At 52.2% G+C, this 27,148-nt stretch overlaps 2 protein-coding genes across 2 annotated transcripts in view; one reads left to right on the top strand and one right to left on the bottom strand.

Moving 5' to 3' along the window:
- The window catches only part of DNAI1 (dynein axonemal intermediate chain 1), a 37,474-nt gene extending 12,712 nt beyond the window's left edge, over positions 1–24,762 (top strand). Inside the window, exons 11-20 of the mRNA XM_054583298.1 lie at positions 2,092–2,209; positions 2,493–2,536; positions 10,969–11,216; positions 15,866–15,955; positions 16,088–16,175; positions 16,845–16,924; positions 18,346–18,494; positions 18,611–18,710; positions 21,175–21,360; positions 24,404–24,762. Coding sequence (XP_054439273.1) covers positions 2,092–2,209; positions 2,493–2,536; positions 10,969–11,216; positions 15,866–15,955; positions 16,088–16,175; positions 16,845–16,924; positions 18,346–18,494; positions 18,611–18,710; positions 21,175–21,360; positions 24,404–24,502 — 1,202 coding nt within the window. The 3' untranslated portion in view covers positions 24,503–24,762. The remainder of the gene's footprint in view (positions 1–2,091; positions 2,210–2,492; positions 2,537–10,968; positions 11,217–15,865; positions 15,956–16,087; positions 16,176–16,844; positions 16,925–18,345; positions 18,495–18,610; positions 18,711–21,174; positions 21,361–24,403) is intronic.
- A 31-nt stretch (positions 24,763–24,793) lies between these two features.
- ENHO (energy homeostasis associated) lies at positions 24,794–26,784 on the bottom strand. The gene is made up of 2 exons (XM_054583232.1): positions 26,570–26,784; positions 24,794–25,584 (listed from the first exon to the last, which is right to left on the bottom strand). The coding sequence occupies exon 2, from the start codon at positions 25,409–25,411 to the stop codon at positions 25,181–25,183; it is 231 nt and encodes a 76-aa protein (XP_054439207.1). The 5' UTR covers positions 25,412–25,584; positions 26,570–26,784; the 3' UTR covers positions 24,794–25,180.
- Between the last annotated feature and the right edge of the window lie 364 nt (positions 26,785–27,148).

The raw sequence follows: 27,148 nt of genomic DNA, 5'->3' as shown, positions 1-27,148 counted from the left end.
CCTAAGCACTTGAGCACGAGGTTGCAGAGCCACTGAACTGGAAGAGACATTTCAAATAAACATTCAATAGGTCTATGCTGGTGATTAATTAGTGATGAGGTGAAGAAAAAGATTGATTCAGAAACGCTTAAATCCTGGGAGCCTGGGAAATTCTTTGACAGAGCCAGGAAAATGGAATCCTTCCCAGGGCATGAACAGTACATTCCCAAGTGGCTTGTATTCCCCTAAGAGGTTGTGCATTTATTTGGAGCAGCTGCGTCCCCAGAGTTGGCAGCTCCTCGCTGCTGGCTGGTCTCCTTTGCTGACAGCCTAGGGCTCTTCTTGGTGACTTGATGTTCATTGCTCACCCATGGAACATAGAAAGTGGGGCTGCCAAGACCAGAAGCCTAAACAAGCCCCCTTGTTATCATTCAGTCTGGAAAACGACCTTGAGTGCTTTTCAAAGCTGTCAAAGTACACAGCAGCTCTGAATGAATTTGTCATTCACACAGCTTGGCTTCCTGAAACCCAGCGTCTGCAACCCAGCCCCCCAAAGGGCGGCAAACGTGATTAATATCCATGGAGAAATTGGCCTTGGTGAACCTTTTTCATTTATAAGAACACAGTCACATAAAAATTCATTGAACTTTGATTTTTTTTTAAATTGCATACTCTTTTCCCTCTGGGAAAGTGTAATCATGAAGGAGAAGTGAAAACAGAGAAGTGTTACCAATTAGTCTCCCTGAAATGAGGCATTTTCAAAGATAGCCGGAGCTCAGGGACCTCTGATGTGATCAAGGCTTATGCCTCTGACCACTCTAATTTTTTTTGTTCTCAGAGTTTTTTGAGGTTTGAATGTAGTCCCGCAAGTTCAATGTGTGGACATTGTGAGAGAGGTTGGGGCCATGCCTGGGCATGTCCTTGACCATTTTGGATGAAAAGATTCATTTTCTCATAGATCACCCTTGGTTGGGAAGAAGCCTGAGGGTCACTCGCTTCTCTTGATTTATCTCCTTGCTTTCTTTGAACAGTCATTGGTTGTTTGCTCTGTGGCTGGCCCTGTGCTAGGCACTGTGGATCCAGAGATGACTATCGCAAGCTTCCTGCTTTCTGGAAGCTGTCTGGTGGGGGACACAGGCAAAAGAATAAATAGAGGCAACACAGTGTGACAGACATTTCAGTAAAGGGGAGGCACAGGGCTAGAATGGAGGAAGAAGTGAACTCTCCTTAAGAACGCAAAGACCTCATGGAGAAGGAGCAGTTTGATCTGGATCTGGAGTGTGTAGGAATTTGCCAGGGAGATGGAGGAGTAGGACATTTCAGAGGGTATGTGAATGGCTGGCCAGAAATCACAGGGAAGCCGTGGCCTGGAGCCATGGTTTGACTTGGGAGACCCTGTGCAAGGGGAGCCACTGCGGGGTTCTCAGTGGGGTGGGGGAGGTGTGTGATGAGGTGATTTGTTTGTCCTCACTCTGGTAGCTCTGCGGAACATGGGCTGGAGGAGGAGTTATTGGATGTGGGGAGACCAGTTAGGAAGAGTGTAATGATCCAGGCAATGGCTATTGGGCCCTGAACCTGGACAGTGGCTGAGAGTTTGGAGAGAAGTGAATGGATAGTCAGAAGGAAAACATGAGATGATGCAGAGAAATCAGTCAAGGGTTACCCAGGTTTCTGGCTTAGACAAGTAGAAGGATGGATGGGGCTCCTACCTAACTTAGAGGAAATGGGAGGCAGGATAATTTAGGGCAGGAGATGAGCCTGAGTTCAGAGAACCCATGAGGGATCCAGGCAGTTTCACTATAGTGGGGCTTGGCAATGACTATTAAGATGGGCAAACCTGGAATTTTATCTGTACAGACATGGCCACTTTATTGTAATTTACCTCCAACAACAATGATGACAGTAACAATAACACATAGAGAGAGCTTATTATGTGCCTGGTATTTTTCTAAGTATTTTACATATATTAACTCCGTTGATCCTCACAAGAGTCCTTTGAGATGAAACACAGAGAGGTTAATGGTTTTGGCCAGGAGGTCCAGACAGAAGGGGGCAGACCTGGATTAGCCATGAAGTGGCAGTCCCAGGGCTGACAGCCTGTGTGTGTTTAAGATTTTAAGTACTATGAGGATGCTGCTGACGAATACCGGGACCAGGAGGGAACGCTGCTGCCTCTCTGGAAGTTCCAAAATGACAAAGCCAAGCGCCTGGCTGTCACCGCCCTCTGCTGGTGAGTATAGGCATTGCTGCAAACCCAGAGCCCCTGAGTACCTGCTGTTGCCAAGCCCTAACCAGGGCACTTCTAGTGCACTTAGCCACCTTGAGGGTGACATGTAGTATTATGAGAAAAAAATGGGACTGGGATTCTTACAGGTTGTAGAATAAGCGCACGTCTCTAAGCCCAACAGTAGATGTCTGCAGTACAGACAGGCACCAGCGTTCATGGGAAGTCTCATGTTCATGGGGGAGCGATGTCCATTTCCTAGGCCAATGGGTTCATATTTCTTTTACAGGAATCCAAAGTACAATGATCTGTTTGCAGTGGGACATGGCTCCTGTAAGTAATCTGGCTATTTATTTGTTTTCTTATCTAACCAGCAAACACTAAGTGCCTATTTAGTGCAGAGCGCCTATTCGAGTGTGAAAGATACAGAAATGACCAGGATACAGTCACTGCCCTTGGGGCTCACAGTCAATTGCCGGAAGACCAACAATCATACCAGCAGTTTGTGCTGCTGGGTGAAGAAATGTCAAAATGTGCCTTGAAGGTGTAAGTATGGTGAAGAAAGAAGGGGAGGTCACTTCTGGCAGAGGGACCAGCATGTGCAAAGGTTCACAGGAACAAGAGATATGGCAAGAAATTAAGCTGTTGAGGGGCCCAGGGTCAGCCCCCACAGGGCTCGGTAAGCCATTCCAAGAAGCTCGGCTCTTATCCTGAGGACAGTCTTCTGACCTTCTCCCAAGGGGAAACCACTGAAGAAATTTGAGAAGAGCAGAGATACAACCAGTGTAGGTGGAATTGCAGGCAAGAGGTTGGAGTTGGGAGACCAGTTAGGAGACTGGTGCAGGTATCCCAAGAAGAGATGGCAGGATCTGCACCATGACTATGGGGTGAGGGTGGAGAAGTGGGGTTGAGAAGATAGTCTGGCCCAACATGGGGAAGGATAGGATGGTAGGGCCCAAGGGAGGGCAGTGTTCCTGATCAGACTCTGGAGCAGGCAGGGGTGGGGGCAAGGGCTTGATGTTCATCACTTGGCCTCTGATCCCTCGGAGACCACTGTTATCCAGGAAGGTCCTGCCCATTCCCTCCCCCTGCAACAGGAGACAGCACCATGGTAACTGTATGTCAGTTTGCTTTCCCTTCATGTTCCTGGGTCCCTGCAGAAGCCCCCTACCTCCTTGCTGGCCTGGACGTTCCCCCTTCCTAACGGGAGAGGGCCCCACACTTCGCGTTAGCCGCAGCTCTCTAGGCTAACAGTTTGTTCTCTAGCTGGAAGGATCAGCTTCTGCAAACAGGAAAACCTCTCCATTCTCCAAGCTGCTGCTGGCTGGCAGGCATACAAACTCCTGGTCTCTGACCCTCAGACTGCCTGTCTGCCCATTTTTTGACCAGGGTGGAGAGTTGGTGGAAGGGGAGGGCAAGGAGGAGGAGCTGGTGTTTGTCATTCCTCTCAGGGAGGAGACCTTGGAGCTGTTCCCAGTCTCATGGTCTGGGCTGCCTTTGAGGATGCCCTAAATGCCTGCCTTGTGTCCCCACTCCTGAGGGTGGGCTGCTGCCAAGCTGGAAGCACCCTCCCCCTCTGGCAGGGAACTAGCGCATTCCTTCCCCTCTGCTGCAGCTACTGGGCCTGGAACAGGGCCTGAGGGCTGGGCAGGCCCTCCCAGAAGTGGGTGTGGCCATGAATGGGTGTGAGGCTGCTCTCAGCCCAGGCTCTCTGCCCAGGCCTAAGGTGGGGTGAGGGGAGCTCCCCAGCAGGTGAGAGGAGAAACTGCACAGGCTCTAGCCCCATCTTCCTCCCACCCGGGGCCAGAAGCAGGGTCAGCTGATCAGAGTCATGTAGAGACTGTCCATGAAGGCAGCCTCTGCCAGGAGCTGTGGGGAAGAGGAACCCACCCCCCAGGAATAGATGTTCTCAAGTCCGACAGGCCAGCAGCCTCCTTTGGACAGGCACTCACCCAGTAAGGGTCTCTTTTTCCTTTGTTGGTCCTTTCAGCCCTATCCACATTCCTGGAAGGTGTCAGTTAAGGGCAAAACTTCTGGTGGGAGGGTCACTTTCTAATGGGTGTGACCTAGGGCCACACCCATTAGAAAGGCTCTGGGAGGAGCCTTGGTTTCCTTATTGGTGGCAGGGAGAGGCTGTGAGGCACACTTGTAAACAAAAGGGATGGGGGGCAAATGTGCCCTCTGAGCTGGACAATCACTGTTGATTTGGCTGTAGGTCTTTCCCATAGCTTCCCTGAAGGACCCTGAGGGGATCTGAGCAAAGAAAGGAGGCTATGGGGACAGAGGGGAATCAGACAAGGCCCCTACCTATTCTTTTAGAGAGCAGGGCCTGGTGGCAGCGGTGGTATTTGCTGTTGATGTCACTGGCATGGGAGTTGTTGGCCGACTTTTAGACAGCCATCTCTTCTCCAGAGCCCCACAAACCTCAGTACGACTCTGCAGAAACACCTGAGTAGAGCTGGGCTGGGCTGGGACTCAGAAGGACCCCTGCATTACTCCTGAGGTTGCTTCTGGGAGTCCCATGTTCTTGAGTGCCCACGTGCCTCCCTGGAAGGAAGAAGGCAAAGCTGAGGCAGGCCAGAGGCACTCCAGTTACTGGACAGGGTCACTGCGAGGAGCTGCTGGCTCGCCAGCATCCATCACACTGTCTTTGGAAGCTCCCAGATGCCAGCCTTCCGTCATCAGACTTTGCCTCATGTGAACAAACTCTGAAGTGAGCATTTGGGCCTGTTCTTTGGTTTGACCCTGATAAGTTCAGCCCAGGCCTCTTTTTGCTTGGAATTCCCAGATGTTTATCCTCTGACACAGCCAAATAAGAATTTGGCAAGGGTAACTGTGAACCCTAGGGAGGATGGGAGCCAATCCACCACTTTGGGGACAGGGCAGGTTGCCTGGAGCCAGGCCAGGATCAACCTGGTGGGAAAAAGGGGAGTCGGGGCAATTGCCTACAACAGCACAGAAGCATTCATACCTGCCCCCTTGCCCCTTCCCCCAGGTCACATACAGGGCAGACACTGGGTGCCCCCTGGGGCCAGGCTCCATGTTCCCAGCAGAGAAGAGAGAAAGGCTATCAGCAGGTGAAAACAGATGGAGGAACGTTGGAGGGCAGAGGGAGCTGGTCCAGGAAAAGGGGCAAAGCTGGGTTGCAATTATGCCAGCCTGCTGCATGAATGGGGTCCTTTCCAGCCCATTAGCCAGTCAGTTCATGGCATGGGTAAGGGGACTCCTTATGGTCTGCTGAGCAGGGATGGAGGAACAGATCTTAGAAACGCTGTGTGGTCCTGACTGGCTATCACACCAGAGATCAGGAGGAAGCCTCCCAACTGTCTCTTAGCCCAGCCTCCCACGGGGGCTGCACCATTAAAAAGAGCCAAAGTCAGGCCCTGGGTCCCAGCATTAAACCCATTCCCACTCAGTCACACCACATCCTGACCTGTCCCTGAGCCTGCCCAGGCCCCAGATACATTTGTAGGGACTTAAATCTTCCCTGATCATTTATTTGTCAGCTTTACTAATTAAGCAATGTTAATTTCATTTACTGAAAATGGAAAGTCATCTACCTCATTTCTCCCTGTTCATCCTCCACACACAAAATTCATCACTCCTCGGCTGCAGGCTGCGTAAAATTTACAGGACTAATTATGTTGTCAAGTCTCTTTGTAAATACAGCCCATAAAGGCCACTGTGCTCGCTGGGTTGTAGTGCAAGGGCAGTCCCGTTGTTAGTTTAATTACTGGTTAGTTATTTAGGTTCTCAAATGTTTGCCTCATTTTCCCTAAATCAAATTAAATGTCCTGCTTGATATAGTCTGTCTCCAAGGCTTTGCACTTAACTTCCCACACCATTTAAATATGAATTCTAATTGGATGACAGTACTTGGAAAAGCCCTGCTGCCTTGGAGGCTGAGCCTAGCCAGGCGCCATGGCCTCTGGGCCATACTGGAGGTTTGGAACCCTCTAGCACTGATACCCTTTCTTAGGGCAGCTTTGAGGTGGTCCCCTGCCTTTGGGCACTGTAAAAATCCTAATCCAAGGGGTATTTCTGTTCCTGGAGCCCAAGGTGGCAGGGCTGTGGTGTGGGAAACAGATGGAGGGTTTCCTTACAGTCGTTGGAAGTGCTGGGGATCATTGCATCCATACCTCTGACTTCTAGAGGGACCACTTCCAAACCATCCCAAGAAAAGGTGCCTTCTATGGGGGCATCTCTCTCTGACACGTAAAGTGAGGTCTGAGGCAACCTTTCCCGGATGCCTACAAAATTGGTGTCCTATTCCTGCTAAAACAAATGATCGCAAACATAATGGCTTAAAACAACACAAATTTATTATCTTACAGTTCTGGAGGTCAGAAGTCTAAAATGAATTACACTGAACAAGAATCAGGGATTGTCAGGGCTTCATTCCTTTTGGAGGCTCTAGGGGAACATCCATTTCTTTGCCTTTTTTTGCTTCTGGAGGTTGCCCACATTCCATGGCTTGTGGCTCCCTTCCAGCTACCAATTGCATCATTCTGACATTTGCTTCTGCTGTTACATCTCCTTCTCTGACTCTCCAGCCTCCCTCTTTCCCATATAAGAATCCTTGTATTGCATTGGGTCCAGCCAGATAATCCAGGATAATATCCCCATCTCAAGGTCTTTAACTTAATCACATCTGCAGAATCCCTTTTGTTCTACAGAGTAACATATTTATGGGTTCTGGGAATTAGGACACGGATGTCTTTATGGGGGGTTGAGGGAGGGCATTATTTTGCCTACCACAGCCACCCTTCATTTGCCTCTTATACGACTTAATAAAGGGAGTCATTTAAGAGCTGCTGCCTTAGAGTCAGCCCTGGACTGGACTAATTTGGAATGCCACACTAAGAGAGGAGGAGGCCTGCTGTCCGAGGCTGGCTCAGTATCCTTGTCTTGGCAGCTGTTATCAACTTCCCTGTTCCCACTGACCTGGCTTTAGCCTGATGTTCAGACATGCCCTCTGCCTACCTTGCCCTCCCTGAATCCTGAGCAGGAGCCCAGACTTCTCCTTACAGCCAGAACTCTCCAGAGTGGTCTCCCACGATCTAGAGATGTTACTTGCAGGGCAGGGATAGAGCTGTGGGGCTGAGGCCCCCACTGGTGATTGCCAGTTCAAGACAATGTTCATCCATGCCCCTCACTGCGCACCACTCTGCCTGGGCCCTAGCAGAGGGAACTGAGGACAGAGAGAGGTCTTGATGGAATTAAGCTACCCCTCCCCTGAGATCATGGCTTTCTGAGAACTGCCAGATCAGGCTCTAGGAGGTGGTTGATTCTTCTCCAAATCTTGTGGATCATTGAAGATCAAGTCAGAGAGGCCTTACAGATTATCCAGCAGACCAGGGTTAGCAGGAGGCAACCTTCCCACCTGAGAGAGCAAGCCTGCTGGGCCACACTGGGCCATGCTTACTCCATCCTTTGGTAGAAGGCTAAGTAAAAGACCTGCTCATCTGTAATAATGAGATATATGCAGAGGAGCTCCTCAAGGTGGGGCACTCTCAGGGAGAAGCTGAACAACCTGGGAAGGCTTCCTGGAGGAGGGTAAAAATTACAAAGTGGAGTAGGAGACCTAAGGCCAGGCCAGCAGCCCTTTCCCTGTCTCAGAGTCACAAACCTGGTTCTCCCTCTCTCATCTCCCTCCCTTCCTCCCTCCCTCCTTTTTTTCTCCCTTTTATCCTTCCTCTATTCCTTCCCTTCTGCCTAGCCACGCATACTGAAATTCTGTTGCCTGGAGGACCCTGAAATTCCTTCTCTGGCCCCAGGCTTCAGTCTCTACTTCTTTTTAAAAAAAAAAAATTATTGAATTTATTGAATAGGTCTCAAGTGTACAATTCTATAATACATGATCTGTACATTGTATTATGTCTTCACCACCCAAGTCTCCGCCTATTGGTACAATAGAGTGTGGGGTCGGAGGCTCCCATCACTGTCACTGGATTCTCCAGCCCTACTTTGAGGAGCCAGAGTTTGTGGGATCCAGGACAAAGTACCCCAGGGCCCAGGACCTCAGGCTCTGTAGCCTTGAGCCGAATGGAATTCTAGCCCTCGGTGGGAAATGAAGCCTTGTAGGTGACCTTGATGCCAGTGTTACAGCGGGACTGCTGGTGACCTGGTTGGCAGCGTCATGCTGGGAATGTGGGAGGGCTGGGCAGTGATGTCAGTGGACTGCCTGTAGCCTGAGCAATGATATCACATGCGAACCCCCGGTGGTCTGAGTAGTGATGTCGTTTTAGGACTTTTAGAAAACAAGATGATATACTGGGATAGTGGGAGTTTGGGGCTATGATGCCATACTGCGTATACTTGGAGAATGGAATAGTGAGGTCTCATAGGGTTCACTGGAGTCAGAGATGAGAAGATTATAGAATAAGAAGTGGAGAGGGAGCCCCAGTTAAATGAGAGCTCCTTTTACTTTCCTGGTGTAATTTGGCAGCTAGAGCCCTGAACTGGAATTCAGGAAACACAGAGGCAAGCCATGATTAGAAACGGTGATCGTTATCACAAGTTGGCTCCTTTGGTTATAAGTAACAGAGACCACTAGAGCCAGGTTAATAAGAAAGAGAAGCTTATTGTCAGGATGCAGGCAGCTTAGGGACTTAGGAGGGATCTAAGGCCTCAGTGGGACTGGTTGCTCCTTGGGTCCCTCCCTCATGAAATCTGTGCTTCTCTCTGCCAGATTTGACTGCCCTGTCCCTTACACATTCTCTATACCTTTGCCAGTCACCACCACCCTTTTAGGTCTGGCGTCCGTTCCCCTTCTTTCTTTACTTCCATGTAAAAACCAGGTTAGTGTCATTATTCAGAGCAGGATAATTCCAGCTATAAACAGGATATCAGATGTGGTGAACACCATGCGATGGGTCTGATACACCCGGGTGCACCGTTTCTCCCCTCTAATATCAGTTTACCCATCGGTAAAATTAGGGGGCCATAAGTCCAGCTCCTAGTTCCAGTGGTCCTGTGAATGGGTCAGCGATGTCCCCACTACAGGTACTAAGCCAGCTCAGGGTTTCTAACCCTCCTCTCATGGTTTCACTGGTCATGAAGACTGTGTGCACACATGCAGGGGCAGGGAGTGCTTGAAGTTTGTCTAGAGCAAGTAGGTCATCACTGCTGTCCCTCAAGGGACCAGGTCCTGTGCCACAGGAAGAGCAAGTATGCAGGTCATGACCACTTTGTCCCATCTGAGTCCTCAACCTGAGCATCAGTCACCCACCTACCCACCCTTTTATTCACTCGCCTGTGTGCCTCCCCACTCGCCCTCTGTCCAGCTTGCCCAGCATCAAGGACAGACGACATCAAGGGCATCAGCAGCTCATCTCTGGCCTGGTGATTAACAGTGTGATTCTCCGGCAAGGCCTCATACCGATGCCGGGTCTGGCTCATGAGGGCAAGCTCATGTCTTGAGTGGTGTGTCTCTGTCCCCGCCAGGGTCCAGCTTAGGGGGAAGCCCTGATCTGGTGCTCAGGATTTGCATGATGCACAAAAGGAGCTACAAGTGACTGTCACACTGGCTACTTCAATACCTTCATGATCTGAGTGGGAAAGAGATTCCCCTCAGCCACCTGCAGATTTGTCCCTTATAAAGTCAGCCCTTAGAGCCTAGCCTGGAGCAGGAGAAACAAGGTGCTACCAGCTCTCCTCCCCACCCCCATCTCAAGGCCAACTCCCTTCTGGCTTTGAGATAGCCCCAGGCTCAGGGTAACCCAACTTAGCTCCGGGGGATCTAGAAGCAGCCATCTTCTCCTCTTTTTAAGAGGCTCACTTTACCCAGAGCAGAAGCATTTTCTTTCCCGATCACTATGCGGGGGAGAGGGTCCTCTTCTTAGCAAAAGATTGCCTTAGCATAGGGCCCCCAAGATGGAGGGTGGCTCTAGCCTTCCACCTTTTCAGCTCTGGCTCTTCTGAGCTTAGAAAAGGTCCTGGGCTGGTGGCAGGAGAGCTAGACTTAAGGGCTTGGAACTGGATTCTGTCCAGTGACTGCGTTATCAGGATGGGCACCAACTGCGGAGAGAATCAAAGAGTGGGAAGTGCTCCCTTGACGTGAGGCAGGCTGGGAGGAGAAATGCTACTGGCTGGCCCACAGTTGATCACCAAACGCTGTACCCAGGCCAGAAGGATGGCACTGTGGCCTGTGGAAGCCTGACTGGCAGGCCTGGGACTTCTAGATTCTGGGAGCATGCCTAGATCTAGCATTCAGGCTGCGACTGGGGTTTGTGGGGCCAGAGGGTATAAGAAAATGCCCAGAGGTAGCTAGTTTGGGACTCCTATAAACAATTCCATATTAGTCCAAACTGAACCCCTGTCCTTGGCTGAGGGGCTGGGAGGCACACAGGCATTATGCAGGCATCTAAGGATAGCAACTTTTCTCTGGTCCAGGCATCTGAACCCTCTCTGTGGATACTGCTCCTTCCTAAGCCCATGCACATTCTTCATGCAGCAACTTTTTGAGTCTGCATACCCATTTCCTGCACCTCAGGGAGAATAAAGAGAGTGATGGTCAGTCCTTCAGATAAGTCTGGTCACCTTTACTGGTTATTGGATCCTCCCATAAACCCTGAGAAAAGGTAGGCCAAGTTTTATGATCCCATTTCACAGACAGAGAAGACGAAGCCCAGAGAGAAAGCCCACATTCTCTGGCAGAGGCGGAGCAGGGCAGGGCTTGTCCGTCCCATGGAGAAGGGGCATGGGGGCTTCCTGGCAGGGCAGCTGGATCCTCTAACCACTGAGGCCCATCTTCCCTGGGGCAGATGACTTCATGAAGCAGAGCCGAGGCATGCTGCTGTTCTACAGCATGAAGAACCCCAGCTTCCCTGAATACATCTTCAGCAGTGACAGCGGCATCATGTGTCTCGACATACACGTGGACCATCCCTATCTGGTGGCGGTGGGCCACTATGACGGCAACGTGGCCATCTACAACCTCAAGAAGCCCCACTCCCAGCCCGCCTTCCGCAGCTCAGCCAAGTCTGGCAAGCACACAGACCCTGTATGGCAGGTCAGCGTTGAACCAGGAGGGGAGGTGTGGGTATGGATGAGTAGTGTGTAGGCTTGGGAGCCACTGGAGAAGGGACTTTGGGGAGGAGAGGGCCACAAGCAAGGGGATAGGGATGACAGGTACCGGTGCAGAAGCCAAAGAGCTGGGTGTGAGAGGGGCAGAGAAGGGCAGAAGGTGATAATCAGGAGGTAAGGGGGTCTGCAGTAAGAGCTGGGTCTGCTGCCCCAGAGCTCCCATTAAAACAGCCCATCTGTCTGCTAAGGTTCTCTTAGGAGTGGTGACTGGCGACCCAGAGCCTGTGGCTAGAAGCCTCCAAGGCCTGACGGGCCTCTGCTGAGTATGTCCAGGGCTCCAGTCTCCTGTCTATGGGCTTCTTCAACTCCCCATAAGGCTCTCCTCTGCCATCTGGGCTAGATTTGGGGGACTCACAGACAGGTGTGGTTGTTTCCGGTTTTCTGCCTCACTCTGAGTGAGTAAGGCCTGGTCTGACCCTGAGGCTTCTTTGTAGCACCCCTCTTCTTCAGACAGACATAGAATGGGACCATTACCTGGGCAGCAGGTTTAGATTTCACCCTGTCTTCCATCATATTACACTGGGTGTGGATTTCATTTCATGGTTTTACTCAGTGGCTGTCTTTGCAGGCCCTTCCTCACTATGTTCCAAAGATCCCCTTCCTTCTGAGGCTATGTACCCTTACCTTATGGGCAGGTCTGGAATAATCTCAGGATACCCAAGCTACCTAAGCTACCCAAGGCCTCTGGGCTCAACAGGCAGCTGTCTTCTCATCTTCTTTGCCCCCTGCCCTGACACAGTCTTCAGGCAGGCCCTGCACGCCTGTCTCTTCTGGCCCTGAGGCCCCCAAGTCAGGTGGACACCAGCCCCAGGTACTGGCTCTCAGCTCTCAGACAGGCCTGAGCAGAGAGAGGACTCTCCAGGCACAGGGGACATGGTACTCTTTCAGCTTCATCCTTTATCCAGAATGAGGGCGGAGGGAGGGAAGCACCCCACCCACTAAACACCCTCCCTACTACTCTCTGCCAAAGCAGGGGCCAGAGCTTGCAGCCTCGGAGCTCTCTCTACTGAAAAACACCCCTCCCAGTTCATTGCCTCGATCCACAGATGTCTTTAGAGATTGTAACGCCCAAGGAGAGGAGAGGAGAGAATGTCTTTAGGGATTGTAACGCCAAGGAGAGAAGAACATGTTAAAAAGAGGAGAGTGAAGCTGTGCTGGTAGTATCAGTGTCCTACTTGTTTGAGGGTCCCCTGTTATCACTCCCTTTGACAGGCCTGAACTAGCATCAGCCCTAACCCTTGCTCTCAGGTAGTCCGGGGCTAACTAAGCATGGAGCATCCCTTGTTGGCCTGACCACCCTCTCAGGCCCAGGAGAAGGCAAGAGGCCAAGGCTACCACCCTGCTGCCACTCTGCTATGTTCTCTAAACCAAATAGCAGGTTGGGGAAAGAAATGGGGCATGCAGAAGCCACATTGTCCCTCTCACTGGGCAGGTGCCAGGGAGACTGGAACCCATCTGGAGAGGGGTGGCCTTCTGCTCTGCCACCATCCTGTCAGGAAAACAGAACTGTTGCCTTTGCAAAAACTGAAGACTCAGAGTTCTTGGCTGGAATCATGGCTCAGGACATGGGAGGCCCCTGCCTGTCTCTCATTCCTTTACTTACTTCCTGCTCCCTTCGTTTATTTCTTGCCCCACCCCCTTCCTCATTCATCCACGTGGTTACTCCTCCCTGTTTGCTCCTCTGGGAGCTGAGGATGCTGAAGGGCTTGGCCTCTGGTATTCCTAGAGGGGAGATAACCACAGCCACAGGCTGAGCGTGGCAGGGCAGTATGCTATGGGCTACAGAGGGCTCCTGAGGTCACTGCGGAGGGGCACTCAGATTGTCTGGGATGTGGAGCAAGGCCAAGAAGGCCAGGGAGGTCTTTCTAGAGTAAGCAATACTTGAGCTGAATTGTGAAGGATGAGAAAGTATTAGATAAAGAAGGATGCAAAGGGGTCACAGGTGCAATGAATAGTATGCATCAAGCAGAGTGGCCTGCAGAGAAACAGCACATCATTTGGAGCTCAGTGTGAGAGACAGAGAGGGGGAGCAGGACCTGAGAAAAGCACAGGCACCCAGTCATGAGTGAGCTTCTCTAGGAAGTAAGAAGCTTGGACTTCGTAGGTTGGTAGCTTCAGATGAAGTGTTCGTATGGAAGACCAACATGTTAAAAAGATGAGAGTGAAGCTGTGCTGGTAGTATCAGTGTCCTACTTGTTTGAGGGTCCCCTGTTATCGCTCCCTCTGTCCCTTGAGGTACTTTCCTCAGGCTCCTCAGATTTCCCCCCTGGCATAGTTTGAAAATCACTGCCCAGCCTTCAGAGGGTCTGGGACAGAAGAGCAACACAGTCATGTTTGTGTCTTAGAGATTTCCTCTGGTTGCAGCATGAGGAACCTTGAAGCCTGAGCTAAAGCAGAGGCAGTGGAGAGAGAAATGAGAAGGTAGGGTCCAGAGCTGTTGAAGCAGTAAAACCAATAGAAGGAAGCAACTGGTTTCATATGGAAAAAGGAAGAATAGGTGATGCTTCCTGGGACTCTGATTTGGGGTGCCTAGTAGGGCATCCACAGAAGTGGAAAATGCAGAACAGGAAGTAAGTTTGGCCAGAAGTTAATACAGGATACCAGAGGAGGTGTCCTACAGGCAGCTGGCCGTGTGAGCCAGGAGCCTGACGGAGAAGCCGGCTGGTGAATGACATATAAGAGATATCAGAGCCGAGGTCCTTCTCAAAGAGACAGTGTCTCAGGGGGACTAAGGAGGTTATTTTGGGTCCCAAATGCCAGGCTGGGGCAGATGGATTTTGTACTGTTGACAGCCGGGAGCCATGGAAGTTTTTGGAGCCAGGGAGAAAAATGTTCAAAGAGAACTGAGTTCCTATCTCATGACACAGGCTACTTCTCAGGGAGCTTGCCTGAGTGGCCCAGCCCTGTTCAGGCCCCATGTGAAGCCTCAACCAGCTGCACTCTGCTGGATGAGTGTGTGTTTGTATGTTCTGTGCAACCCTGGGAGGTGGCAAGAAAGATACATGAGCACACACTGGGGTCCAGCAGGTCTGCTCTAATCAGATAAGGCAGAAGAGAAAGAGTCTGTTGCAGCCTTCATCTCCTCCCTGCCTCCTGCTTCCTGGGCATTTGTTTGGTCTTTTAACCCCACTCACCATCTGCACCCCACGCACTCTTTATTCCTACCCGTCCACTCTATCCCAGGAGCATGTGTGTGGCTTGCACACACACACATACACACTGACTTGCAAATGCACACACCACCCCCCATTGGGCATCAGGCTGCTAAGTGGGGTGTGAAATACAATTTCCATGCATGCTGGTGGCTGCTCATTAAACACTTCCCTTAGCAGCTCCCTAGCGCCTCTTACAGCCTGGCCTTTGACATCCCTGTCCCTTCCCCTCTTTACAGGGACTAACTTTACGCAGAAGGGGAAGTGGTCTCAGCATCGGGGCCAGCTCTGACTTGTGTCTCACAGGCTCTGTGGTGGTCTAGGCCCCTCAGTGAAAGCACAGAAGGGCAGCTGCCCTCCTGCAGCTCTGATCCACCAGGTCTGGGTGGTCGCTGGGGAGGGGCAGCTCCTTCTCCCCCACCCCCAACAGCCATGGTGACAGCTGTGGTTACAGGCAGTGGCACTGGGTTTCTGTCCTCCCTCACTGGGCCTCTGCTTATGACAGGGGAAGGGACTGTGGTCCTAGCATGGGAGTGTGGAGGGAGCAGGAGGATGGAGAGCTCTAGGCACCCAGCCCTCCCCAGCTCTCCGGGACATGGCTTGGCCCGGCTTCCACATCTGGCAACAGAAACTTGAGCCTCAAGCGTGTCATCTTCATAAGACAACAGCTCTGTCTCTAAAACACTTTCCCATATGTTTGCTTCTGGCCCTAAGAAGATGGGTGGGGCAGGATTATTAACCCCAATTTGTAGATGGAGAAATGCAGCTCAAATCTGAGATTTGAGACAAAGATTCTGGGAACAGGAGCTAGTGGTAAAGTGAAGGTGGGAACAGAGGAAAGATTGCCTAGGAAAAGGCTAAGCTTGGAAGAGGAGACTGGGGAGGGAGCAAGCAGGGAACAGCCAGCTGCAGAGCATTTGTACCCCGGATCCGAGGATGAGAGTGATAATGAGGACATTAGCTAACATTTATTGAACACTTAATATTCCTAATGCTCTGACCTAAGAGCTTCACATTTATTATCTCAATTTTTTCTTACAACAAACCTGTGCTGTTCCGGTTCAATGAGGAAACTGGTTGGTGGGTCCTGTCCTTTCCAGGCCCTGTCTGTGGAAAGAGGTTGAACCCAACCCAGGAAGGAATTGGGCACCTCCAATGACAAGCCAGCAGATCAGGCAGTGTCCTGACTTGGCACTGTTTTCCGAGGACAGTCAGGGCCTGAGGGATAAGAGACAGAGATGGATAGGAGGGAGGAAGGGAGGGAGAGAGTCAGGGAGAGAGAGAGGGAGGGCCAATCAAGGAACTCTGGGAAATGGGCTCCCACAACTTGCTTCTGAATGTTCTAGAGGGAGCCATGCTCAGCTTACAGACCTAATGCAACACCTCAGCAGAGTCCCAGAGCTCACAGTGCGGGGTGTTTCAGGTCAAGTGGCAGAAGGATGACATGGACAACAACCTTAACTTCTTCTCTGTGTCATCTGATGGCAGGATCGTGTCTTGGACGCTCGTGAAGGTGCCTGTTTCCCAGAAAGGGTCATGCAGGGGTGGATGGGGAGCTGGGGAAGCTGAAGGGAAAAGGGACGCCCCCCAACCCTGCTGATCCAGCCCAGTTCATGTGCCCTCCCCATCCCCTTTGTGACTGTAGAGCGAGCTGGTTCACACAGATGTCATCAAGCTGAAGGTGGAGGGCAGCACCACGGAAGGTCTAGAGGGGCTACAGCTACACACAGTGGGTAGGAGCCTCACCTCACTCTCATCCAGGTCTGGCCACAGCACTCAGGCCTCATGAGGATCAGAGGGTGGCCCCCCCCAGTACTGAGTATTCCCTCCTCCTCTTGTGCTGGACCCAGGACTGGAGGTAATGGGAAAGCCTGGCCCTGTCGACCTAGGCTTTGGATCTTTGCAGGCCCTCCCTGTTTGTGCAGGTTTCATCCCGGTTTGCAGACCCTGTTCCTGTTTTTGCAGATCAATTGCTGTTATGCAGATCCAACCCTGTTTATGTGGATCAGGCCCCTGTTTACCCAGATTCTGTCTCTGTTTACTCAATCCCTACTTTGTTTATGCAGACTATATCCCTGTTTGCACAGACCACATCCCTGTTTGTAGACCCTGTCCCTGTTTACCCTGACCCTGACCCTGATCCTGTTAAACTCAATCCCTGCCTTGTTTACCCAGGCCCCCCATTCCTGTCTGCAGAAGCCCTGGCCATTTGCAGAGTCCCAACTGCCTGGGACCAGCAGCAGGCCAGAGGGCTGGTTTCTGTTTGCTTGGCTGGCCACAGCCTTCTCAGAGGCGGGGCTCAGCCTATCTCCCCACCCCCCCAACCCGGGCCTACTAGGGAGGGGAGGTGCTGGGAGTCCCCTGCCCAGGACTGTGCTAAGGTTGTTCCTTCTTTTCCCAAGGCTGTGGCACTGCTTTTGACTTCCACAAAGAGATCGACTACATGTTCCTAGTGGGCACAGAGGAAGGAAAAATCTACAAGGTGAGGCAGCCTGGCGCCTGTGCCAGCTCTTTACAGGACAGCTTAAACTGAGTACCCCGAGAGCTTATTGGTCTTAACAGACCTTATTCTGACAAATCTTAGTGCTCATCAATTCTAGAAGGCTTCTTGGGGAAAGAGAATATATTTCTTGAACTGATTGGGTGGCAGAAACAGGGGCTAACTGCAGGAAAGGGAAGGAAGAATCTAGAGCAGCAGTCCCCAACCTTTTTGGCACCAGGGACCAGTTTCACGGAAGACAGTTTTTCCATGGAAGCAGTGGGTGGCGGAGAGAGATGGTTGAGGGATGATTCAAGCAAATTACATTCAAGCTTACCCCCTGCTGTGTGGCCTGGTTCCTAACAGGCCCAGATGGTACTGCTCTGCAGTACCAGAGGTTGGGGACCCTTGGTTTAGAGGGTGGCTTTAGCCCAACTCAGCCCTCGGGGCCATCCCTCCCTTCCTGGGAGTGGAAGAGATAGAGGTGGGAGTGGAGTTGGGGGAGTTAGAACAGTCTGCGAAGATTTCCTGGAGGAGATATGAACTTGAGGTGAGTTTTGAGGGCCAAGTAACAAGAAAAATTTGAACATCGGGTGCATCCCAGCTGGCAGGACGGGACTCCATGGCCAGTTTCTGCAAGGTCTCAGTGTCAGTGGGTTCACATCATTCTGAACCTCTCCATCCCCCCCTAGAAATAGCTCTACTGCAAGCTTTTTGTAGACTCAGATGGAGACACAGGATGTTAATTAACAGGCAGCCTCCTGGGAGCCCCTGAGGCCCAGCTAGCGCTGTTCTGAAAGCAAAAGAGGTTCCCACCCCCCTCTCCACCCTTCCCAGTGGTGGCCCTGGAAAGGCTGCAGGGAATAAGACTACTCAGCCACACTGTTTCCAGGAGGGAGGGCATAAGAGCCCACTAGTCAGGGCCAGAAATGGAATGGGAAAGAATGAGATTGGGATTTGCTCCTGTCTCTGTACCTGCTGTTACCTGGGCAAGGCGGGAGGTTTGCAAGGATGGTGTCTGTGGGCTGCAGGTGGATCCAGGGCTGTCTGTCCATAGGCCTTGGCCTGGACACAGGCTAACCACACCTCACCCAGGACCCCCAGACCTACTCTACTTTGGCTCAGAGAGTGCAGGCCTTTTCTCCCTGGCCTGGAATCCTCTGGGCAGACTACAGTACCTTCCCTCACCCCCCAGGAAGGCTCCCCTGCCCACCTCAACCCCCAGGCCCCTAAGCTCCTCCTTTCCCTCTGGTATGTTATGGGTGAGAAAAGCAGCTAGCAGCTTGCCCCAGCTTCACTGTGGCACTAATGTGGTATGAGGACAGAAGTCTCAGCTTCTGTGGCTGAGGCAGGAAACTGTGGCTCACTGTGTGAAACGGACCTCTCTTTCACTCCTGACCTCTGATCCCTTACCCAACCCCTAGTGCTCCAAATCCTACTCCAGCCAATTCCTGGATACCTATGATGCCCACAACATGGCAGTGGATGCTGTGTCCTGGAACCCATACCACACCAAGGTCTTCATGTCCTGCAGCTCCGACTGGACAGTGAAGATCTGGGACCACACCATCAAGTGAGGGGCCTGCCCTTGGCCCTGCCCTCCCTCAGGCCCCACCCTGGGCTGGGTCTGTGGGCTCTGACGCTGTGAACTCTTCTGTGTCATGAACTTTCCATTCTCCACCACTGCAGGACTCCAATGTTCATCTATGACCTAAACTCAGCTGTGGGTGATGTGGCCTGGGCACCATATTCTTCTACCGTGTTTGCAGCAGTCACCACCAATGGGAAGGTGAGTGTCCTCTTCCTGACCCTGCCGAGCCATGACTAGAGATAGGATGAGGTGTCGCAGGGTCTTCCTGCTGGAGAGCACAGCCTGTGCCCAGGCCAGGTCGGGGAAGACAGACGAGGTAAGGGCTGTCTGTGTGTTTTCAAGGGCCAGGCCACCCGGGGCCCTGTAAAAGAGAAATTGTTCATCCCATGAGGCCTTGAGGGGAGAACGGGGCAGTTCTTCTTGAAGAAGAGAGCACTCTGGGGGATGAGATGCCATGAGGAGCAATTATCTACTCTGAGGCACCTGGGGTGGGAGCTACAGAATGGCAAGTTCCAGCTTGACCTGAGGAAAAACTTAGGAGTCAGAGTTGATCTGTGATTGAAATAGTGTCTAAAGGGCGGTGAAGTCCCCTTCCCTGGAAGTGTGCAAGTTGAGTATGAGAAGGGGAGATGGGAGTAGCCTGTTCAACACTGAGTAAGAGTAAAAGCTCAGCAAAAAATATCTCATAAGAAAATTCTCAGCTGCAAACCCATTTTCTTTATAGTCTTTGAAATAAAATGTGAGGCACTTACCCAAGGAAAGAATATAGTGATTAAGACATCCCACTGAAGTCAGTCAGTCATCTATTTGCTGAACACATGTTTCCTAGGGGCTGACTATGGCGTCCAGCTCCAGGCTAGGGCCTGGCGATTCAGGTCCCTGCTCTCATGGAACTTATATTCTAGGGAAGGGAAAGGGACAAAAAGCAACAACAATAAAATTCCCATAATGTTAAGTGTTAGGTAGAAATTAAAAAAGAATGATGTGGATACAGCCCTGACTGGTGTGGCTCAGTGGGTTGTGTGTCATCCCGCAAATCAAAGGCCGATGGTTAGATTCCTAGTCAGGGCACACGCCTGGGTTGCAGGCCAGGTTTCCAGTTGGACATGTGCAAGAGGCAACTGATGGATGTTTCTCTCCCTCACTATCTATCTCCCTCCCCATCTCTCGAAAAATAAATAAAATCTTTCTTTTTTTTTAAAAAAAGGACAATATGCATATCAATGTTCATAGCTGCATTATTCCTAATGGTGTTCAAAAGGTGGAAAGAACCCAAATGTCCATCAATTAATGAATAGATAAACAAACTGTATATCCAAAAGGATTATTATTCAGCAATAACCAGGAATAAAGTACTGATACGTGCTATAACATGGATGAGCCTTAAAAACATGCTTAGTGTAAGAATTCAGTCACAGAAGACTGCATATTATATGATTCTACTTATATTTGTCTAAACAGGGAAATCTATAGAGACAGAAAGTAGATTTGTGATTGTCTAGGGCTGGGAGGGGTGGCAGGAGAGAATGGGCAATGACTGCTAATGGATGTAACGGTTCTTTTCAGGGTGATGAATATATTCTAAAATTGGTTGTGGTGATGGTTGCATAACTGAATATACTAAAAACCAAGAATTGTGTACTTTAAATGGGTGAATTATATCTCATAAGGCTCTTTCATTTTAAAAAGAAAGAGACTGATGTAAAAGAAAAGGACTGGGTAGTCTCTTAGGGTGGGTGGCCAGAAAAAGCTTCCTCAGAGAGGTGATATTCCAGCTGAGAGCTGAATGAGAAGAAAAAGCCAGCCACAGGAAGATGGGTGGGTGTCGGCAGTATTCCACACGTGGCAACAGCTAGTGCAAGTGCCCTGAGGTGAGAATGAGTTTGAGATGTTTAACGAATAGGCAGGCAAGTGTGGCTGGGGTCTAGTGAATACAGGGGAGAGAGCACGAGATGAGAGTGGAGAATCTAGAGTAAGGAATGTGGATTTTATGTATACTGCCGAAGGAAATACTGGAGGGTTTTAAGTTTGTTTTTTTTTGTTTTGTTTTGTTTTTTTTAATAAAAGCTAAGTCTGGCAGCTGCAAGGAGGATGGATTGTAGTTGAAGGGCAAGAATGGATGCAGGAAGTCCAGTTAGGACACTGACACAGTTGTCCATGCAAAAGTTGCTAATGGTTGGGACCTAAGGCATGGTACAGATAAGAGCAAACATCTGTTGAACACTTATATGACAAGCACTATTTGAATGCCTTACATATATTAACTGGTATAAACCCTGACTCCGCTACTTACCAGCAACTTAGCCTTAAGAGCCTCTATCTCCTCATTTATAAAATGGAGATAATAACAGAACCTACCTTATAGAGTAGCTGTGAGGATTATAATTAGATAATACCTTGCTTGCCTGGAGTCTGGCACATAGTAAGTGCTCAATAAATGGTAGCTGCTATTATTGTTAATTCTGCATCGACTCAAATTTTCTCCTAAACTTTTTATTTGCATTTCCTCAACCACAGGAAAAACATAAACAAAGGCACAAATCCCCTCTCCTCTGCCGCCACTCCCAGTGTGCTGGGCTTCTACCGGGTTTCTACAAAAACCCAGGGGTGGTTCCTTTGAAGCCCCATTAGCCCAAGTGTGCTAATGCCCACCTCTCCACAGACCCATGTGTTTGACTTGTCCATCAACAAGTACGAGGCCATCTGCAATCAGCCCGTGGTGGCCAAAAAGAAGAACAAGATCACTCACGTGCAGTTCAATCCCGTCCACCCCATCATCATTGTGGGCGATGACCGTGGGCATGTCACCTGCCTCAAACTCTCCCCCAACTTGCGCAAGATGCCAAAGGTATGCTTAGGGAGTTTGGGCTACCAAAAGAAATAGCCTCCATGGTGGTGAGGCCTGGGAGAGATGGGAGGAGCCAGGGGGTGGCCCCCAGGTTTGTGGCTTGAAAAACCCAAGCTAAGAGTGATGTCATAGCCCAAATGAGGAGCAAAAAAGAAGTAGGTTTGTGGGGAGACAATGACATCCGATTGTGTATGCTGAATCTGAGTTTCCTGTGGGACCCCCCAGGTGGAGATACTCAGGGAGTAAGGTGACCATATGAGTCTGAAGTCTGGGGGAAGCACGTGGGCACCATTGGCTTATTTGGTGTAGACCAGGTCACCCAGGCAGGGTGCACAGGGCTTAGTCACTGCTTCACTGGCTGAGTTTACACAGGGCTTCAGCTCCAATGGTCCCTCAGCTGGGGACTGTGGGTCCACACAGGGAAGAAGTAAATGAGCCTGAGCTGTGAGGAGGATAACTAGGTCAGCAGCCAGGCAGTCCTCCTTTTGAGCTCTGGTTCTTTCCTGAGATCTCTAATGATCAGGAGACTCTGCCTAGAGCCCCAGGGCCCCAAATACAGGCCACGTTACCCAGAGCCATGCTCTCAGTGTAGCTCTCAGAGTTTAGATTCAGACTTAAGAACCCAGGCTTTAGAATCCAAAGGCCCAACTTAAAAATCCAGAGCCTAGGAGCCCAGAGTTCAATCCTGCCCACTTGATAGCTAAGAGAAAATATTACTTGCTTTCTGCCAAATTCTGGGCCAGGATCGGAGCTGGGCCAGGGGTGGGCCAGGTTGCACTAAAGATTGTACCTTGTAATTCCAATTTGAGGCATTTACTGCAGTTTGAGTCAAGGGCAGGGGCCTATCTTTTTCAGCAACAGACACCTGCCTCTCAGCACCCCTACCAAGGCAGGAGCCACTGCACTCTCCCTCTGGGGCTGGCTTGCATGGCAAGGGAGGCAAGGACTAGAAGTTTGGCGGGGTCTGTGATTGTAGCCAGCTGGGGGAGGGGTGGACTTGGCTATAAATATGCAGAAGGCTGCTAAATGCCTGCAGCTGTGTTCCAGAGGCTGTGGTGGGCTGGGGCTGGGGCTGGGGCTGGGGCTGGGATGGGGTGGGGTGGTCGGGTGTGGTCTGAAGTTCTTTGCTGAGCCCAGCTAGTTGGCATCTAGGACGGGGAAAGAGGCAGCACAATTAGTGGAATTGATAAAATCTGCTTTTAATTTAGTGACGAGAGAGACCCAGGCTTGAGCTGGCAGAGCTGGACAGCCCTGTGGGTGGGATGATGGTCATCTCTTGGGGCAGGGGTACAGCCCTCACGGGGTGGAGGTTGTAGATCTGGGTGGAACCTGTGCCGCCTGCTCTGACCCCAGAAGGTAAGGTTCTCCCACCATCAGTTTCATTTTCTATCCTCTTAGAGCAAAGGTTAGTCGCGGCTGGGAAGCTTGTGTATCTGTGGTAACTTATGTCACTGAGGACCTGACTGAGAACATGGGCACCTTGGGATTAGAGGGCCTGAGCAGGTGACAGCTGAGAGATGATATTGGGTGGATTGGAGGTTCCAGCGAAATTGCCATCCGACCCTATCAGCAGCCAAGTGCTTGGTGCAAACAGAAGGCCCCTTGTCATCCCTCCTGGCCTTCCTCCGGGGGCTGCAGCCCCCTTGTCCTTCCCAAGCAGGCTTGGCCACACAGGCCTAACTCCCAGCCCAGGAGCTTCCCATGGGAAGCTTATCAAACGTCAAGGACTGTTTAACCCTAACTCCTGTATGTATACATGGGAAATTGAAGCTCAGAAAGGCGAGGGACTTGCCTGCAGTCATTCAGGGGGTTAATGACAAAGCTGGCACTAGAAGCCAAGTCTGCTACCTCCCAGGGGATGGGATGAGGCCAAGAAGAGAACATGAACTTAATTTGGAAGGGAGAGAAAAAGAGGCTTCATTGTCCTCTGCCTCTAGAGTATAGAGGTAAACTGGGAAAGGTACTGGCCTGCAGGGGGAGGGGAGACAGATTTGGGAGCAGGTGCAGGGGTCACACCAGGAGGAAATAAGAGCTCAATATGGTGTCAGCAGCTGGAATGGGGCCAGGAAGGGGGCTGCTGGCCTTGCACTCTCTCCCACCTCACAGTCCAGATCCAGGCTGGGCTCTCAGCAGGCAAGCCTGGGGCAGCGCCAGTGAGCAGTGGGCACAGGTGGCTGAGAGGGCAGGGGCTTGGAGCGAAGGGAAGGCAGGAAATGGCAGCTGCCCCAGCCTAGCCCACACCCCACTGCCTGGACAAAAGGATAGGACTGGTGCTGGTCTGCCAAGGAGCTCTCGAGGCCTGTGAGTGACACATACCCCAGTATTCTAGCTGTTTATCTCAGGGCCTGGCTGACAAGCTAAAAGATGAGAGCTCTGTAGGAGGGAGTGAGGGGTCATAAACTCAGGATCTGCTCCTCCGAGGAACAGGCCCAGCCGAGGATATGTAGAATCACATGGGATAACCCATCTGCCCTCCTGGGTCTTCTGACGCCCTCCCCCAACCATGGGTATGTCTGATCCAGCAAGCCTGGCTCTGAATGGCACACTGATACCAACCTGACCTGAAAGTATTAGTTTAGACACCAGGTGAGGGCATCTGTGTTTTTTTCACACCTCTCTCCCTCACAAACACGGACCTCTTAGCTCCTTGTTAGAATTCAGCCAGGAAACTTCCTGTGGGAAGGGTGGTTCCAACACCCAGAGGCTCAACCTCGCCCCAGGGCTACAGTTCCCGCTGGTTTGAAAGGCTTGTTCCTTGGAGGGTCAGTGGGTAGACACCCTCTGCCACTTCTCCCAGCATTGAGACCCTATGTCCATCTGAGGTTCAGAGCCAGATCTGGATGCTTCCTGAAAGCCTCAACTGGGCCCTTGTGTCACCTACCCTGGGTTGAGGGGAAGGATCAGGTAGGAGTGGGGGAGGCAGGGATCCAGAATCTAACAGGGCAGGGTACAGCTGGGGCTGGCTGGGCAGAGGTATTGCTAGGACCAGAGAGAGGTGGCCCATTCCTCACTATTCCTTCCTTTGTACTTCCCTTCTCCCCAGGAAAAGAAGGGGCAAGAAGTTCAGAAGGGTCCAGCTGTGGAGATTGCAAAATTAGACAAACTGCTGAACCTGGTGCGGGAAGTGAAACTCAAGATCTGAGGGCCTGGCCTCAGTCCCTGTCCTATTTCTTGAACCCAGTACTTGTAGCCCCTGACCCGGGTACCAAGCCCATTCTTAGCACCTAATATGTGACCCCCACCCCTGATCAGGTCCCAGCATCTGCCCATAACACCCTGCTTCAGCCCTGGTCCCAGCACTTCATCCCCAGGCTTGGTCTTCAATCACCATTACCCACTCCTACTTTGCACAAATAAACCTGTGTCTGGAAGCCCACCACCACTTTTAATTTTGCTACTGCAGGGCCCTCAGGAAGAGGAGAAAATCTCAGGGTATAGCCATAGTTCCATTTATTATCCAGCAAACGGTGGGAGGACCAGAGGAGGGGCCCAGCCTGGACACCCTCCCATTATTGCCAAGGATTCCAAGTTTGCTTCCCCAACTGAGCGGGCCTAGAGGCACTCGGCCTAGGGAGAGGGAGGACCCAGCCCCTGGCCCTTGGGATGGAGCAGAGTCCAGAAGGCCCAGGCCCTAGCACCAACTCATAAACCCCCACCCTGGGCCCGTCTACCCAGGGCCGCCAGAGCCCCTCCTGGAGCCAGGCTGGCTAGCCTCTGGCCTGCTAGGTCCAGCTCCAGACAGACTGGACTCTGAGTTCTGGAGCCCAGGCTCTAGGTGAAGTGGACTTAGGTCCCAGACTCCAGGCTAGGCCAGGGGCCTTCAGGGCTGCAGTAGGTAGCTGCCTTCATGGCTGGGCTTCTGGGGTGGGGGTGCCTTCTCAGGACAGGGGCCAGGACTGGAGTTGGGACTGGATTCGGAGAGTGAGTCAATGTCGGCAGAGCGGGAGTGGCAGGCCCAGCACAGAATGACCCAGAGCAGCAGCAGCAAGAAGCCTACTAGGCCGTTGCAGACGATGGCGATGAGGGCGCCCTGGGAGATGGCTGCCCCCATGACAGGCAGCACTCTCAGACCAGCACCGACAGTGGGGCCGACAGCGGGGCTGCCGCAATGGCAAGGCCCATGCCGAGGCAGGACTCCGGTATAGCCGGCCTTCCAGAGAGGCTGTCCTGTCTGCACGCTCAGTGATTCCTGGGCAGTAGAGATGTCCACCTGCAGTCCTGAGCCTGTGGGGGGTACAGAGTAAAGGAAAGGGTGGTGAGGAAAAGGGATGGGGAAAGGCTGAGGAGGAAAGGAGGAGAAAAGAAAGCCCCCTCCCACATCTCAGGCTCTCTGGCAGAGAACTGAGTCCCAGGAGGCCCAAATCTTCCACAGAGCCAACACCCCATGCTCAGGCCTGCCTCTGGGCACCTGGAAGGGGTGTACAGCCACAGTGGGGAAGCTGGAGTTGGCAGCCTGTATTTCATTCTCCTTAGAACAGGTGGTCACGTCCTGGCCTTGCCCATCCAGCTTCCAGCCCTCTAAAGCACTCTGTGAGTGGGTGGAACCCAGGTAGCCCAAGATGCTGGAGGATGGGATTGTGACCAGCTTCAGTGTGGCCTGGGCACCTCCCCCCTCTCCAGACTCCAACCAGCCAGCCCAGGAGACCTTCAGCGACGCCAGCTAACACAGAGGCTAACACAGAGGAACTTTGTGGAGGCCCTGGCAGGCATATGAGGGTCTATGGATCCAAAGCTGTGTGCCTAGGTGTCACCTCTCTCTGGGATTGTCCCTCCAGGTCAGGTGCATGCCTGCGTGTCTCTCGGTTTCCTTGCCTGATGTGTGCCTCTGCCTCTCTACACCCTCTGTATTGGTGTAGCTGTCTGTGTGTCCCCATCTCTGAGTGTCTCAGTGTGTCTGTTGTATGTCTCCTTTCTCTCCCGGTCTGTCTCTTTGGATTTCTCTGTATCAGTCTCTGTCTTTCTCCCTGTCTCTCTGCATATGTGTCTCTAGTGTCTCTCCCTCCTTCTTCATGGCTGTGTGTCCCTCTGTCCCCACAGACGTGTCTCTCTTCCTTTCTCCGTGGGGTCTGTCTCTGGTTCTGTGCGTCTCTTTTGTGTGTCTTTGTGTCTTTCTCCTGGTTGTGTCTCTGTGTGGGTCTGTCTTTTTATCTCTGTCTCTGGGTCTCTCTGGTTCTCGGCCCCCGTGTCCGTGGGAGAAGGGCCCCCTTACCTGAGTTGAGCCTGGTGCACGCCCGCGGGAGGGTCCAAGGCAGCGAGATGCTGGGCGCCGACTGAGGCTCGGAAGCCTGCGAGCGGGGGGCGCGGGAGGCGGGCCGGGGCGACGTCCCCTCCCCCGGCCCTCCCCCTCGGTCGCGCAGCCTCCGCCGGCGGCTCCCGCCGCGGCGCGACCGGGGCGGCCTCTGCCGCGGGCGGTCTGCGGCGGCGAGCGGGCACCTCCTCTCCTGGGGCGGCGCCTCCTCCGCGGCCGCCGCCGCTCGCTAGCTTGCTAGGCGGCGCTCGGGTGGCAGCGGTGACGGCCAGGGCGCGCGGTTCGGCTGGTCTCGGCTGCGTTCGGCTGGACTCGGTCAGGTTCGGCAGACAGCAAAAACAGCGAATAGTCCCGCCTCCCCGGCGGACAGCGGTCGGTGGCTTGTGAGGGGCGGAGCCATCCCCACGCCGCTACTGCCATTCAATTGGCTGGCTGCTCCAGGCTCACGTGCCATTGGTCGCGTGATGGGTGGGGACTGACCCGCCCCTTGTGCAGGCTTGGGGCGGGGGTGACAGGGAGGCTGGAGGGGCTATTCTGTTT

The sequence above is a fragment of the Pteronotus mesoamericanus genome, unplaced genomic scaffold, assembly GCF_021234165.1.
Source record: "Pteronotus mesoamericanus isolate MK-2021 breed Mesoamerican mustached bat unplaced genomic scaffold, CSHL_Meso_final contig_73, whole genome shotgun sequence".
Classification (NCBI taxonomy): Eukaryota; Metazoa; Chordata; class Mammalia; order Chiroptera; family Mormoopidae; genus Pteronotus; species Pteronotus mesoamericanus.
This window is presented reverse-complemented; position numbering and strand designations above follow the sequence as displayed.

What these genes read in the sequence shown, in the direction of transcription:
- ENHO (XM_054583232.1), bottom strand. Translation starts at nt 25,411, where the DNA reads ATGGGGGCAGCCATCTCCCAGGGCGCCCTCATCGCCATCGTCTGCAAC.